The sequence below is a fragment of the Cololabis saira genome, chromosome 18 (genome assembly GCF_033807715.1).
Source record: "Cololabis saira isolate AMF1-May2022 chromosome 18, fColSai1.1, whole genome shotgun sequence".
NCBI lineage: Eukaryota > Metazoa > Chordata > Actinopteri > Beloniformes > Belonidae > Cololabis > Cololabis saira.
Window position 1 is genome coordinate 39718900 of NC_084604.1, and position 16082 is coordinate 39734981.

General features: G+C 44.4%; 2 protein-coding genes across 4 annotated transcripts in view; both read left to right on the forward strand.

Moving 5' to 3' along the window:
* Positions 1 to 6651, forward strand: part of LOC133418569 (NACHT, LRR and PYD domains-containing protein 3-like) — an 80842-nt gene extending 74191 nt beyond the window's left edge. For 2 of the 3 annotated variants that reach the window (XM_061707328.1, XM_061707329.1), the window contains exons 7-12: positions 403 to 2185; positions 2315 to 2488; positions 3608 to 3781; positions 3892 to 4062; positions 5548 to 5594; positions 5698 to 6651. In XM_061707328.1, coding sequence (XP_061563312.1) covers positions 403 to 2185; positions 2315 to 2488; positions 3608 to 3781; positions 3892 to 4062; positions 5548 to 5594; positions 5698 to 6236 — 2888 coding nt within the window. In that variant the 3' untranslated portion in view covers positions 6237 to 6651. The remainder of the gene's footprint in view (positions 1 to 402; positions 2186 to 2314; positions 2489 to 3607; positions 3782 to 3891; positions 4063 to 5547; positions 5595 to 5697) is intronic. The other variant, XM_061707327.1, reaches the window with a different exon arrangement.
* LOC133418566 (NACHT, LRR and PYD domains-containing protein 3-like) overlaps positions 1 to 16082 on the forward strand; it is a 105072-nt gene that overhangs the window by 75667 nt on the left and 13323 nt on the right. The window lies entirely within an intron of this gene.

Genomic DNA, 16082 nt, shown 5'->3' on the forward strand with positions numbered 1-16082 from the left:
AATGTCTCAGTAGAGGACCAACATTCACAGATCAGACACAACATTAAACCCACTGGAAGGTGGAGGAACTCAGCTCATCTTCTGTTAGGAACATCTCTTTAATAGGGTCATTAATATCCCAGTAAATAAGAGTTTTATTCTAAAGAGTTGAACCGTGTGGATTCAATATTCAGTTCCAGCAAACACAAAACAAACACAACTTATGTGTCTGAAGTGAATCGTAGAGGAAACACTGTTGTTGTTCCTCTGATTGATCGGAGGGGTTTTTCGGAGGAAAACGCTTCAAAACTCCTCATTGAACGGCTGATCAGTGAATGTTGAATGTTTCTTTAGAAGAAGTAGAGCTTGTTGTGGGCTGATTTTAAAGCACTAAGTGGTTTTCTTTATTTCATCTTTATTTAGATACCGTTGCTGCCGTTTGTCAATCCAAACTCAAAGTTCAGCTGCAGAAGAAGCACCAGCATGTGTCTGAGGGGATCACTAAAGCAGGAGAGACAACCCTTCTGGAGCAGATCTACACGGAGCTCTACATCACAGAGGGAGGGACCGGAGAGGTCAATGAAGAACATGAAGTCAGACAGATTGAAGCAGCTTCCAGGAAACCAGACAGAGCAGAAACAGCCGTCAGACAGGAAGACATCTTTAAACCCCCACCTGGAAGAGAAGGACCAATCAGAACGGTGATGACGAAGGGAGTGGCCGGCATCGGGAAAACAGTCCTAACACAGAAGTTCAGTCTGGACTGGGCTGAAGGCAGAACCAACCAGGACATCCAGTTCCTGCTTCCATTCACCTTCAGAGAGCTGAATATGCTGAGAGAGGAAAAGTTCAGCTTGGTGGAACTAGTTCATGGATTCTTCTCTGAAACCAGAGGAATCTGTAGCTTTGAAGAGTTCCAGGTCGCGTTCATCTTTGACGGTCTGGATGAGAGTCGACTTCCTCTGGACTTCCACAACGCTACAATCGTCAGTGACCCCAGAAGGTCCACCTCAGTGGACGTGCTGCTGACAAACCTGATCAGGGGCAACCTGCTTCCTTCTGCTCGTCTCTGGATCACCACACGACCCGCAGCAGCCAATCAGATCCCTCCTGAGTGTGTTGACATGGTGACAGAGGTCAGAGGGTTCACTGACCCACAGAAGGAGGAATACTTCAGGAAGAGGTTCAGAGAAGAGGAGAAGAACAGCAGGATCATCTCCCACATCAAGACATCACGGAGCCTCCACATCATGTGCCACATCCCAGTCTTCTGCTGGATCACTGCTACGGTCCTGGAGAACGTCCTCGAGAACGTCCTGGAGACCAGAGAGGGAGGGCAGCTGCCCAAAACCCTGACTGAGATGTACATCCACTTCCTGGTGGTCCAGGCCAAACTGAAGAAAGTCAAGAATGACGGAGGAACTGAGACGGATCCACACTGGACTCCAGAGAGCAGGAAGATGGTGGAGTCTCTGGGAAAACTGGCTTTTGAGCAGCTGCAGAAAGGAAACCTGATCTTCTATGAACCAGACCTGAGAGAGTGTGGCATCGATGTCAGAGAGGCTTCAGTGTACTCAGGAGTGTTCACCCAGATCTTTAGAGAGGAGAGCAGCCTGTACCAGGACCAGGTCTTCTACTTCATCCATCTGAGTGTTCAGGAGTTTCTGGCTGCTCTTCATGTCCATCAGACCTTCATCAACTCTGGAGTCAACCTGCTGGGAGATCAACGAACAACTCACCCTTCTTCAACCGGTTTCTATCCGACAGCTGTGGACTGGACCTTCCAGAGTCCAAACGGACACCTGGACTTGTTCCTGCGCTTCCTCCTAGGTCTTTCAGTGGAGACAAATCAGAACCTCCTACGAGGTCTGATGACATCAAACCAAAGAAGTTCACAGAACAATCAGGAAACTATCAAATACATCAAGGAGAGAATCAGTGGGGATCTGTCTGCAGAGAGAAGCATCAACCTGTTCCACTGTCTGAATGAACTGAACGATCGGTCTCTGGTGGAGGAGGTCCAAGAGTCCCTGAGGTCTGGACGTATCTACGCAAATGAAATGTCTCCTGCTCATTGGTCGGCTCTGGCCTTCATCTTACTGTCATCAGAAGAAGATCTGGAGGTGTTTGACCTGAAGAAGTTCTCAGCTTCAGAGAAGGCTCTACGGAGGCTGCTGCCGGTGGTCAAAGCCTCCAAGAAAGTTCTGTAAGTATCAACCTCAACGTGATTTAACACAAACTTTACTGAAGACCAGCAGAACAGTTGGAGACACAACTACATTTTCTTCCATTACAGTGAAATAACCTGGTTGTTGTTCTTTTCTTCCGTCTGCAGACTGAGTGGCTGTCACCTCTCAGGGAACATCTGTCCACGTCTGTCCTCAGTTCTCAGCTCTCAGTCCTCCAGTCTGACAGAACTGGACCTGAGCAACAACGACCTGCAGGATTCTGGACTGAAGCAGCTGTGTCCTGGACTGGAGAGTCCACACTGTCACCTGGAGTCTCTCAGGTCAGAATTCATTCAGTCTTCTCCAGGTCCAGAAAACATGCTGCTAAACGTGTCTGCAGCAGGACACTTGAGCAGAGAACATGCAGCACACCTGTGTTGTGTGTCTGCAGGCTGTCAGGCTGTCTGATCTCAGAGGAAGGAAATGCTTCTCTGGAGTGACTAGTTTCTGACTACGTCTGGTTTTACCTCCAGATTTCATGTAATAATAATAATGAATTTAACTTGTAATGCACTTTACATTCAATGAATCTCAAAGTGCTACACTTAGACCATTATTCATTCATACACATTCTCACCGGTGGTAGCTACGTTTGTGCTACATTTGTAGCCACAGCTGCCCTGCAGACTGAGGGAAGCATATTGTGCAAAACGGCCCCTCCGACCACCACCAAACCTACACATTCATACACATTCACACAGGGCAAGGCGTCTTGCCCAAGGACACTGCGAACGATACTGGGACGGAGCGGGATTCGAACCGCCAACCTTCCAATCATTGGACGACCCGCTCTACCACCTGAGCTACTGCCGCCCCCCATGTTTTTTTCACTTGTTTAGGGTCTTTTTTTCAACTCAACCTCAGATGAGTGAGTTTATGCTGGTTCTTTCATTTCCGGTGACTTTAATATTGGAACTAGAATCAAACACAAGCATGAACTCTGACAAGGAAACACTTTCACTTTCATTTCTGTTTTAACTGGGGGGGGCAGCATTCAGCTCCTTTTCTCCACAGATCTGGAACAACCTTCCAGAAACCTGCAGGAACGCTGGTTCAAACCTCAGTTCTTTTAAATCCAGATTACACCTCTATTTACAGCTGCCTTTATTGGATTATTGAAACCATCTGTATTCAGATTTCAACTGTTAATTTCAGGACTAAATTGTAGTAGAAAATTCCACCTTTTATTCATTCTGCCAACTGCACTAAAACTCATGATTTTTATTTTTCCCTCTTTACTTTTCAGGTTTTTATCATGTGAAGCTGCTTTAATTGTTTGTTGCTGAAACGTGATTTAACACAAACTTTACTGAAGACCAGCAGAACAGTTGGAGACACAACTACATTTTCTTCCACAACAGTGAAATAACCTGGTTGTTGTTCTTTTCTTCCGTCTGCAGACTGAGTGGCTGTCTCCTCTCAGAGGACATCTGTCCACTTCTGTCCTCAGTTCTCAGCTCTCAGTCCTCCAGTCTGACAGAACTGGACCTGAGCAACAACGACCTGCAGGATTCTGGACTGGAGCAGCTGTGTCCTGGACTGGAGAGCCCACACTGTCACCTGGAGTCTCTCAGGTCAGGATTCATTCAGTCTTCTCCAGGTCCAGTGAACATGCTGCTAAACGTGTCTGCAGCAGGACACGTGAGCAGAGAACATGCAGCAGACCTGTGTTGTGTGTCTGCAGGCTGTCAGGCTGTCTGATTTCAGAGGAAGGAAGTTCTTCTCTGGTCTCAGCTCTGACCTCCAACCCCTCCCACCTGAGAGAGCTGGACCTGAGCTACAACCATCCAGGAGAGTCAGCAGGGAAGCTTCTGTCTGGAATGGAGGATCCTCGCTGGAGACTGGACACTCTCAGGTAGGACACTCTCGGGTAAGACACTCTCAGGTAGGACACTCTCAGGTAGGACACACTCAGGTAGGACACACTCAGGTAGGACACTCTCAAGTAGGACACTCTAAGGTAGGACACTCTCAGGTAGGACACTCTCAGGTAGAACACACTCAGGTAGGACACACTCAGGTGGGACATTCTAAGGTAGGACACTCTCGGGTAGGACACTCTCAGGTAGGACACTCTCAGGTAGGACACACTCAGGTAGGACACACTCAGGTAGGACACACTCAGGTAGGACACTCTCAGGTAGGACACACTCAGGTAGGACACACTCAGGTAGGACACACTCAGGTAGGACACTCTCAGGTAGGACACTCTCAGGTAGGACACTCTCAGGTAGGACACTCTCAGGTAGGACACACTCAGGTAGGACACTCTCAGGTAGGACACTCTCAGGTAGGACACACTCAGGTGGGACACTCTAAGGTAGGACACTCTCGGGTAGGACACTCTCAGGTAGGACACACTCAGGTAGGACACTCTCAGACTGGACACTCTCAGGTAGGACACTCTCAGACTGGACACTCTCAGGTAGGACACACTCAGGTAGGACACACTCAGGTAGGACACTCTAAGGTAGGACACTCTCAGGTAGGACACACTCAGGTAGGACACTCTCAGACTGGACACTCTCAGGTAGGACACTCTCAGGTAGGACACACTCAGGTAGGACACTCTCAGACTGGACACTCTCAGGTAGGACACACTCAGGTAGGACACACTCAGGTAGGACACTCTAAGGTAGGACACTCTCGGGTAGGACACTCTCAGGTAGGACACACTCAGGTGGGACACTCTAAGGTAGGACACTCTCGGGTAGGACACTTTCAGGTAGGACACACTCAGGTAGGACACTCTCAGACTGGACACTCTCAGACTGGACACTCTCAGGTAGGACACACTCAGGTAGGACACACTCAGGTAGGACACTCTCAGACTGGACACTCTCAGGTAGGACACACTCAGGTAGGACACTCTCAGACTGGACACTCTCAGGTAGGACACACTCAGGTAGGACACTCTCAGACTGGACACTCTCAGGTAGGACACTCTCAGGTAGGACACACTCAGGTAGGACACTCTCAGGTAGGACACTCTCAGACTGGACTCTCTCAGGTAGGACACTCTCAGGTAGGACACTCTCAGACTGGACAATCTCAGGTAGGACACTCTCAGGTAGGACACTCTCAGGTAGGACACTCTCAGGTAGGACACTCTCAGGTAGGACACTCTCAGGTAGGACACTCTCAGGTAGGACACTCTCAGACTGGACACTCTCAGGTAGGACACTCTCAGGTAGGACACTCTCAGGTAGGACACTCTCAGGTAGGACACTCTCAGACTGGACACTCTCGGGTAGGACACTCTCAGGTAGGACACTCTCGGGGGACATCGCTGCTTCCTCTGAGAGAGACTGAGCTGGTCTGATCCTCCTCCTCCTTCCAGGGTGGAGCCTGCTGGACAACGATGGCTGACACCAGGTCTGAGGAAGTGTAAGTGTGTTTTTATTCAACCATCTTTACTCGTTCATGAGTCCATCAGTGATCAATAACTGATCAATAATAACTGCAGCTGCTTGTTTGTTCTCTCCATCAGATTCCTGTCAACTCACCGTCGACACAAACACAGTCCACAACAACATCCAACTGTCTGATGACAACAGGAAGATGGTGTTTGAGGAGGATCAGTCATATCCTGATCATCCAGACAGGTTTGATCGTCTTCATCAGCTGCTGTGTAGAGAAGTTCTGACGGGTCGCTGTTACTGGGAGGTCCAGTGGAGCGGAGGAGTTTGTGTATCAGTGAGTTACAGAAGAATCAGCAGGAGAGGAAACTCTGGTGACTGTTGGTTTGGAGGAAAGGATCATTCCTGGAGTCTGGAATGTTATCCAGGTGATCAGTACTATGTCCGTCACAATAACAGAGAAACATTCATCTCCCCCTCATCTCCATCTTCAGACTCTGGCAGAGTAGCAGTGTACGTGGACGTTCCTGCTGGAACTCTGTCCTTCTATGAAGTCGTCTCTGACAGACTGATCCACCTCCACACCTTCAACACCAGCTTCTCTGAACCTCTCTGTGCTGGATTTGGATTCTGGTACCAGTCTAGTTCAGTGTCTCTGTGTCCAGTTTAGTCTCCAGAGTCTCCTGTCAGAGAAACTGTCTCTGCTGGATCCTGGACTTGGACTCTGGTTCTGGTTCCTCAGTGTCTCCATGATGATGATGATGATGATGATGATGATGATGATGATGATGATGAAGGAGATGATCACCATTTATCTTAAATTTTTTGGTTTATTGTATTTTTATTTGATCTTTTTCACATTTAAACATTAAATAATTTACTGGATGTTGATGTTTGATCATACATTAAATTTGTAAGTACTGGATCAGTGTGAAGATGAAGTGATGACTCCTCTTCCTCTCTGACCTTCAACTCCTGGGTGGAGGTCACATGTTCTCTTGGTGCTGGTGAGGGTTTCTCCAGGAACTCCAGCTTCCTCTCACTGCTTCACCTAAATGGAGGGATGAGACCTGGTCTGGATGGATGGAGGGATGAGACCTGGTCTGGATGGATAATAATAATAATAATAATAATAATAATAATAATAATAATAATAATAATAATAATAATAATAATAATAATAATAATAATAATAATAATAATAATGACTTGGATTTATATAGCGCCCTTCTAGGCACCCAGAGCGCTTTACAGAGATCATTATTCATCCATACACATTCTCTCTGGTGGTGGTAAGCTACGTTTTTGTAGCCACAGCTGCCCTGGGGCAGACTGAAGGAAGCGTGGCTGCCATATCGCGCCTAACGGCCCCTCCGACCACCACCAACATTCATACACATTCACACGGGGCAAGGTGGGTAAGGTGTCTTGCCCAAGGACACTACGACAGCAAACTGGATGGAGGGATGAGACCTGGTCTGGATGGATGGAGGGATGAGACCTAGTCTGGATGGATGGAGGGATGAGACCTGGGGCCTCATGTACAGAGTGCGGTACACAAAAAACGTGCGTTCGCCACTTTCTACACTCACGGTCGGATGTATAAAGAATGACGTGAACGTAGAAAGTTGCGGTCCGTCACTCACAGATTAAGGCTGGTTCACGCACTTTTCTGCGGTTTTGTCCGTTGGCGACACTCACTGGTGATGCAGTGAAGTGCAGAATATGAGGAAACGTGACGTCAACAATAAGTTCAGGACCACGTGAAGTTCACTGGGGCCTCATTTATAAAAGAGTGCGTAGGAGTCATACTAAAAGTGCACGTAAACCCAAAAGCCGAAAATGGCAGGCGCAAAAAAAAATCTGGATTTATAAAACCGTGTGCACGCACACTTGCACACAATGTTCTCTTTATAAATCCCAGTCCAGCTGGAAGGTTGCGCAGGTGAATCCGCCTCATATCCCGCCCTTTACACGCCCACTTTCTACCATAAATGGTTTGTTTTTGCATATGAATGAGCCTGCTGAGAATGCGCAGCGGCTTCCTGCAGCCTGTTCCTGCTGTGTCAGGATGAATGAGACGTGTCGAGCCGGAGTTCTGACGAGGTGTCCTACCTCGGCAGAAAATACTACCGTACCATCCCCGTTTCTTTTATCTCAGTTTGTTTTTTTCATGCAAATAGACGATTTAACAGCAGGAAGTCAGAAAGTGCTTCACATAGATCTATGTGTGCGACACTTCGGCACACTTCCACATAGATAGATAGATAGATAGATAGATAGATAGATAGATAGATAGATAGATAGATAGATAGATAGATAGATAGATAGATAGATAGATAGATAGATAGATAGATAGATAGATAGATAGATAGATAGATAGATAGATAGATAGAACTTTACTAACATTAATATTAAAATAAACCTGAAATATAAGTTTAAAAATAGCATATAAAATGCAAACTAAAATATAGTCCAGTCGTGGCAGAGGTGAGTGTGTGAGTGTGTGTGTGACTGAGTTCAGGAGGAGTTAAACAGGGACGAAGGATCTCCTGAATCGCTCCGTTCTGCAGCGCAGTGAGCGGAGCCGACGCTGCCGCTGCAGCTCCGACCTGCAAATGCAGGTAGGATGATCTGACAGATGAAAATACCCCGTCAGATCACGCTTCCACATAGACATCAACATTAATCTATGTGGAAGCGTGATCTGACGGGGTATTTTCATCTGTCAAATAACCCTACCTGCCAATATCCATGTGGAAGCGTGATTTGATAGGTTTTTTTCTTCCGCTGAATCGTCGTACACATAGATCTATGTGAAGCACTTTCTGACTTCCTGCTGTTAAATCGTGTATTTGCATGTAAAAGCCTTTGAAAAAAAAGAAACTGAGCTAAAAGAAACTGGGATGGTACGGTAATATTTTCTGCTGAGGTAGGACACCTGCAGAACACCGGCGTTGGTGTACATGGATCTATAACACATGGATCTATAACGCTGCAGGCTTGGGTGTACATGGATCTATAACACATGGATCTATAACACATGGATCTATAACGCTGCAGGCTTGGGTGTACATAGATCTATAAGTCTGATATGTGATGACATTAAGAGTATGACATGAATCTGACTTCATTTCACCACCTCACCGCCTGCATCGCCAGTTCCCCAGATCTTCAAAATGTCCGTGCGCGAGGGTCAGGGTTGCCGTAGAGATACACACATTTTTCGGTTTGTTTTTTTTTTTTTAAATCCAACCTTTGCGTAGAAGGTGGCGTGCACATCTTTCAAGCCCTGTTTTGTGTGAAAGTAAGCTTTATAAATGAGGCCCCAGGTGATTACAGACTTCTCTTTCAGGGGTTATTGAAGTGTATTTTGGGGGCGGAGCTAGTTTCAGTGGGACGAGCCAGGACTTACTGGACAGATTGTATTTTTCTGCCAGCTTCAAATTGTCTCGGTGTCTCTGGAAGAACTTCAGCAGGAGACTGCTGAGAGGAAGTCGGTGGATGCATCATTGAAACGTTGCTTCCACAACCAGCTTCCTCATAAACGATCGATGAAGTTAAACTACAAACTGATACTTCAGACAGTAAAAGTGATTTCAAGCTGCAGACCTGTGGCAGAAAAAACTTCAACATGGTGATGTCATCACAACTGAACAAAAACCTGATCTGAAGTTGTGAAGTCCAACATCTTTATGATGATCTAAACATCATATTAGCACAGATGGTTTCAAACTGAAACGTCCAACCAGCACATGTGGGTGTAAATGTGGCTGATGAACAGGATTTCTGAGGAATCGTGTGACATTTCTGGTTTGTTCACTTCAGGTCAAGGAGGAAGAAGAAGTGGTGACTTATTCTTCTGTGAGGATCAAAACCAACCAACAGTGATCCCAGCAGTCTCTGCAGCTGCGTCTCCAAACCCAAATAGAGGATAAAAGACCTGGAGGACGTCCGGTTGTCCAGCTGCTGACAGGAAGTGGACAGTTGGACTCGTGTTCAGTCACATTAGATGTAGTTGTTCAGCAGGAGCACTTGTTGATAACTTGCCTTCTTCTTTCTCTGCTCTACCTTTCATTTGTACTCTGATGGTAGAATCTGATCTTTTATATCTAGGACTGTTGATTGCATCGTAGGTTGATTCAAGTCTTAAGTTTGTCTCACTGTCTCATCAGCAGTTGTGTCTGTTTTACAAGCTTCATTTATTCAGTATCAATAAACTGGACTAAACAAGTGTCTCACTGTAATATTTAGTTGGAGCTCCTTTAGATGTCACGTGACCATGTCCTTGTTTCAGTCAGATCATCATGTATCTACACATCTATTTCCATCCAGAGCTGCATTTATATTTCCACCAAATTTTCTAATGATGATGTGAGAGTCAGACTGATGTGCAAAGTCTTCTTCAGCCCGTCCTGAAGATCCTCACTGGGTGAAGGTCTGGATTTAGATTTGATCAAAGCAGCAGGTCAGGATGTCAGCAGGCATCTAGCAGACATCCATACAGACGGGTGGAAGCAGCAGTGGGATGATCAGAGGGGGGACTGCAGGTTAGCATGCAGCTCCTGAAGCTTTGGCCTTCAGACATGCACAGAAGAGAAAAGGAGAGGGGGGGCTGACTAGCACATCACACTACAAGAACGATGGACAACAACGATGGTGATGAGATACTTCTAATTATTAAAAATTGGAAGAGGAGCAGAGAAGAAGGGTGAGGTGTCCGCCCAGTGGATCATGTCGGTGCCCCCTTGCAGCATAAGCCTATAGCAGCATATCTACCACCAAGCTATATTTGAGACTAACTATTATAGTCTTGTTCTATAGCTGCAACTATGACTACTGACTCTAACACACTAGAGTTTACACTACCTAGAGATTTACCAACACCAGCGTTTACTAAACACTAACTATAGGCTTTACTAAACACTAACTAGAGGTTTTACTAACACTAACGACAGGTTTACTGAACACTAACTAGAAACTTTACTAAACACTAACTAAAAACTTTACTAAACACTAACTAGAGGTTTACTAAACACTAGAGGTTTACTGAACTTTACTAAACACTAATCAGAAACTTTACTAAACAATAATAACAATACTCTCCTTCCAGTCACACATCAAGTCGGTCACCAAATCTGCATTCTACCACCTCAGAAACATCGCACGTCTCCGTCCCTCACTCTCTGACTCTGTGGCAGAAACACTCATCCATGTTTTCATCACCTCCCGACTGGATTATTGTAATGGAGTCCTGTCTGGGGTTCCAAGTAAAACCCTGGACAGGCTCCAGTATGTGCAGAATTCAGCTGCCAGGGTTCTCACCCACACCAAGCCCTGGCAGCACATCACCCCCACCCTCATCCACCTCCACTGGCTACCTGTTAAGTTCCGCATTCGGTACAAACTCCTCCTACTCACCTACAAATCCCTTCACACTCTGGTCCCCCAGTACCTGTCCGACCTCCTTCATCACCACACTCCCTCCCGGAACCTGCGGTCTTCAGACGCTGGTCTGCTCTCCATCCCCCGGACCAGACTGAAGACGTTTGGGGACAGAGCCTTCAGTGTTGCTGCCCCCACCCTTTGGAACTCTCTCCCTGCTGTAATCCGTGACTCCCCTTCTCTGGACAGTTTTAAAACACATCTCAAAACCCACCTTTTCACCCTGGCTTTTCCCCATTAGTGCCCCCCCCCCCCTGTCGTTTTGTCCCGATGGTGTTTTGTTTTGTTTGTTCTTCCTTGGTTTTCCTTTTTCAAGGCATCCCTTGAAAAGGCCTATGATCTGTTAAGCGACCTTGGGTTCTTTGAAAGGCGCTATATAAATGCAAGTTATTATTATTATTATTATTAATAACTAGAGGTTTACTGAAAACTAACTAGTCTGGTTGTAAGCCTTCTGAACCCAAACTGGAAGTTGTTTCCATAGTAACAGTTCCTGGTAACAGAAGACCCGTCGTCCAAATCTACATTTGGATCCTCCAAATGTAGGAACTAAGAGTAAACCTGCACTCTGAGAACAGAGAACTCTGCCAGGAACATAAGGCACTATCAGGTCTCGCAAATATTGCGGAGCTAAGTCGTCTTGGGCTTTATACACAAGTAATAAAATGTTGAATTGGATTCTGAGTTTTATGGGCAGCCAATGGAGCAAAGCTAACGCTGGAGAAACGTGGTCTCTCTGATTCCTGTCAGTTTCACTGCACTCAGCTGCTGCATTTTGGATCAGCTAGAGCCTATTTGGCAAATTACTTGGACATCCTGCTAATAACACATTACAGTGATGTAGTCTAGAGCAGTGATTCTTAACCATAGGGCCGCGGCCCACACTTGGGCCGTGAGCGCCACCTAGTGGGCCGCACAAAAAAATCAGTTTTGTACATGTGGGCCGCGGGGGTCGCGGGACTGCATAGCAACTCCCGACCAAATGAGGAGAAGAATACACTCAGCTAGCTGTACGTGTAATAGTAAGAGAAATGGTGTGTATTTACCGAGTAAATCATTCATTTTGCACAGAGTACGTTTAGATCCGCCAGGATCAGGGATCGATTACTTGGGTCTGCGCCCAGACCGAGCGAGCGCGGCGTGATCATTTATCCCGGCGCGTCCCTGCGGCCGGGGAGGTCGGTGCCGCTCGGGCTTGCGGGCTCCGTCGTTACTGCTGAAGGATTGTACATGTAGATGCAGGGCTGACGTGTCTGCTGGACTGGACTGTTCGGGCTTTCTCAAAAGCATCGGAAAGACTCGGCTGCTCCGCAGCCAGAGAGCTACTCAGCTGATCAGGCTCGGATGAAACCTGACGCGCTGAGTCCTCTGACAACTGATTAATGTGATATCTTAAATAAAGTAGGTCCTACAATCAAACTAAGTTTTGTTCCCGCTCTATTTTTAAATATGCACACTTGTATGCTTGTGTGTGTGTTGTAAGGCGGCGCTCCATGTGTGTAGACAACGCTTTTCACACGGCACGCCGTGTGTTTTAAATACAGAATACGGTAATTAGCTTGACTGTATACAGAAATGAGAAGCGTAACAGGTGGAAAGGGAAGTTCAACCCGGAATTGACAGATTCATCCTGGTTCAGTCTTCCCACTGGAACAAAACCAGTGTCTCATACGTTCAGTGACCGTGGCGTTCAAAGTGCGAAAGTGAAACGCCACTGAAACAAAACACAAAGTTTTTCATCAAACATATCCACTCAAGTCTGAACTGAAGTCACAGAAAATATACTGACCATCTTAAAACATCCTGCCCATGTTTGGGTCCAGATACAGCTGTGAGGCAGCTTTCTCCACAATGAACATAATTAAAACTAAATATCGTTCCAGGCTCACCAATGTTTATATTAATTTATTATTAAAATGCTTTTGAGACAATTAACAAAGAAAAGGGGAAATTCAAACTGCTGGTAGAGAAATAAAAATAAAATACATTTTATTTTATTTTTCAAATGCTATCTTATTTTAAGAGAAAAAATATGTGTAATTCAAGTTACCCATGTTAATTGGCAAATATGTACTTTTTTAATATAACAGTCACATGCAGATGTTGATACAACTATGAGGCTACTTGAATATATACATACACACACACATATATATATATGTATATATATATATATATATACATATATACATATATATATATATATACACATATATATATGTATATATATATATATATACATATATACATATATATATATATATATATATATACACAAATATATATATATATATATATATATATATATATATATACATATATATATATATATATATATATATATATACACAAATATATATATATATATATATATATACATATATATATATATATATATATATATATATATATATATATATATATATATATATATATATATATATATATATATATATATATATTATGATGTTCTGGACCTTCGCTTGAGTACATTTTCTCTAAATGGACCTCTTAAAGTTTTAGTTGAATACCCCTGCTATACAGTGTTAATTTAATGGGCCCCGGGCCACTCTGTACTGAAAAAATTGGGCCCAAAGGTCAGAAAGGTTAAGAACCCCTGGTCTAGAGGATACAAGCGCATTAATTAGTATTTGCGCGTTGTTCTGCCTTCTTCAAAAGAGTCCCCCTTCCTCAACTAGGCAGACAGAAAACTCCTTCCACACACCGTAGCGAATAATGATGGCTTTATTGTGTACAGTATATGAATTGGGTAAAACTGAAATAAAAAGAATAAAACAATGAACACTTATTGGATAAACCCCATCGATCAACATATTTCACGGCACCTTAAAGGTATAAAGCACGTGAGGCTACAAAGATAAAGCTGCAATATAGCTGACAGAGCACTACAAATTACTTCAGTTGACTGAACTACAACTGATAAACAGCATGAAACAAAATACAAGCTCAGATTAAAACAAATGTAACTTCAATATAATATATGTATCATAAAACTGTACTTACAGACAATGCCTTCAACTGATTCCCCAAAAAAGGATGGATGTGATCCTTTCAGCTCTACAATCACTCACAGTCAATAAAGAAAAACCAAGATGGCGGCCTACATGGTACAAAACAGACCATGAGGCTCACAAATGAGACAAGTGCCCCCTAGTGGCTAAATATTTAACTAAAATGGTTCCAACTAGGTCAGAACACGCGTCACTCTGCGAGAGGATGTTCCTAATCTTTGTGATGTTACAGAGATGGAAAAATGCTATTTTACAATCATGATTAATATATGCATGAAACTATCAGGAATAAAGAGAGATGATCCCAGTTTAGGATATTTAATACAGCGTTAGCATGCTAGTGGCTCAAACATCCATCAGACTCCTCGATGCAGGAGTTACGCCGAGGAAAAGCTGCAGAGGATTTTTTTGTGTGTTTACATCAATGTTATGGGCTGGTTATAAAGATATATCTAGTTTAAATAAATTTTAAGAGGATTTAGAGGAAGAGTTGCCGAGTGAGGAGAGGAAAGGGGTTAAGGCTGATTTATGGTTCCGCGTTACACCAACGCAGATTACGGCGTCGCCGCGTACCCTACGCCGTACCCTACGCCGTCGCTGTGTGGGTTTATTCTCAGCTGTTGCACTGCCGGTGTTCTGCCGCACACCGGCGCACTGTGTGCGTTATGCTGTTGGTTATATGTGCTTTCTGTTGTGTTTATGCGCTATGATTGTTTTTACGTGGTGTTTTGCCGTGTCGTTATTGATGTGGATTTTTTTTTTAAACATATCTATCTGCGCTGTGGTTGTGTTAAGAGTTAAAGCTGTCATAGTGCCCGTTGTCATTTGAATGGTGATGCATCTGCTGTGAGATTGCGTCAATCACAGCGTGTCTGTTTTGCATTGTGATGGGCAGGGCCCGCTTTAATGATCTTGCTGATCCAGTTTTACTGAGTGATTCTCTGATGGAAACATCAAATATTTCAACGTGTAAATAAACGTCAGGTGTTTGTGGTCCAGTTCCTCTGAGAGGATCCATCATGTTGAGGACGATCCCAAACACACCAGACGTTCATGTCGCTGACAAATCCACACAAGCTTTTAACAGCGTTTCACTCAGAGTTGATGAGGAGGATTCAAACTGACAGTCTGGATGTTATTAAGTCAAAACCCTAACCTCTTAAAACATTCAGGAACACAAGTGTCTCGGAGTAACCACCATCAGTTTCAACCTCAAACCAGTAACGACCAGCATCTTCAGCAGTGATGTTGTTGATGATCAGAGAGCACTTACTGCTCAAACTCATCCTGTCAGCTCCAGGTGACGTCTTCACACTAGTTCCATTACGAATGATGTATTTTCCATATGCACCGTTGTCATGAAACCAGTCAACATCAGAACATGGGTAATGTGAAGAATTAATGTTATATGGTAAAACGACGTCATCTCCAGCTCTGTGATGGAGAACGATGTCATCACTGATTCCTGCTGCAGAGAAAAACACAGAAAGGTTTTACACTTCACACATCAACCTGACCCAAGAAACATATTCAATCTGCATATTTAGGTTTGTCAACAGTGAAGCAACATTCAATAACCTCCACTTGATAGAATCATCTTCCCTTACTTTCTCATGCACTACGGGCTAACATCACACACAGTATATGTCCGTGTATCAGGGGTGACACAAGCCGGTCTGTTACACTATTTGGACGCCCCTCAGGGTTTTTTGCTGAATCAGGGAAACAGGTCAAACCTACAGGACAGCAGCTCTGCAGGACCCGGGCCGAGCTCCACCGTCATATGTGCAAGTGTTCATCGTTAAAACAAACTTGTTTTGTGGTTAAAGTTCATAAGAAATCAACTTGACCCGGCTAATTTTAATTGAATGAGGAATTTGGTTTCATGGAAACATGAAAAGAGGAAGCAAACCTTCCTCTTCTGCCTCGACTTTGAACCATTTTCTCAGAAACAGAAGAATAACAGAAGAACTTTTGGTTTTGATAAAATACTGAAATCTGTCAAATCTCCATTTATAAAAAGATGAATATATAAAGTT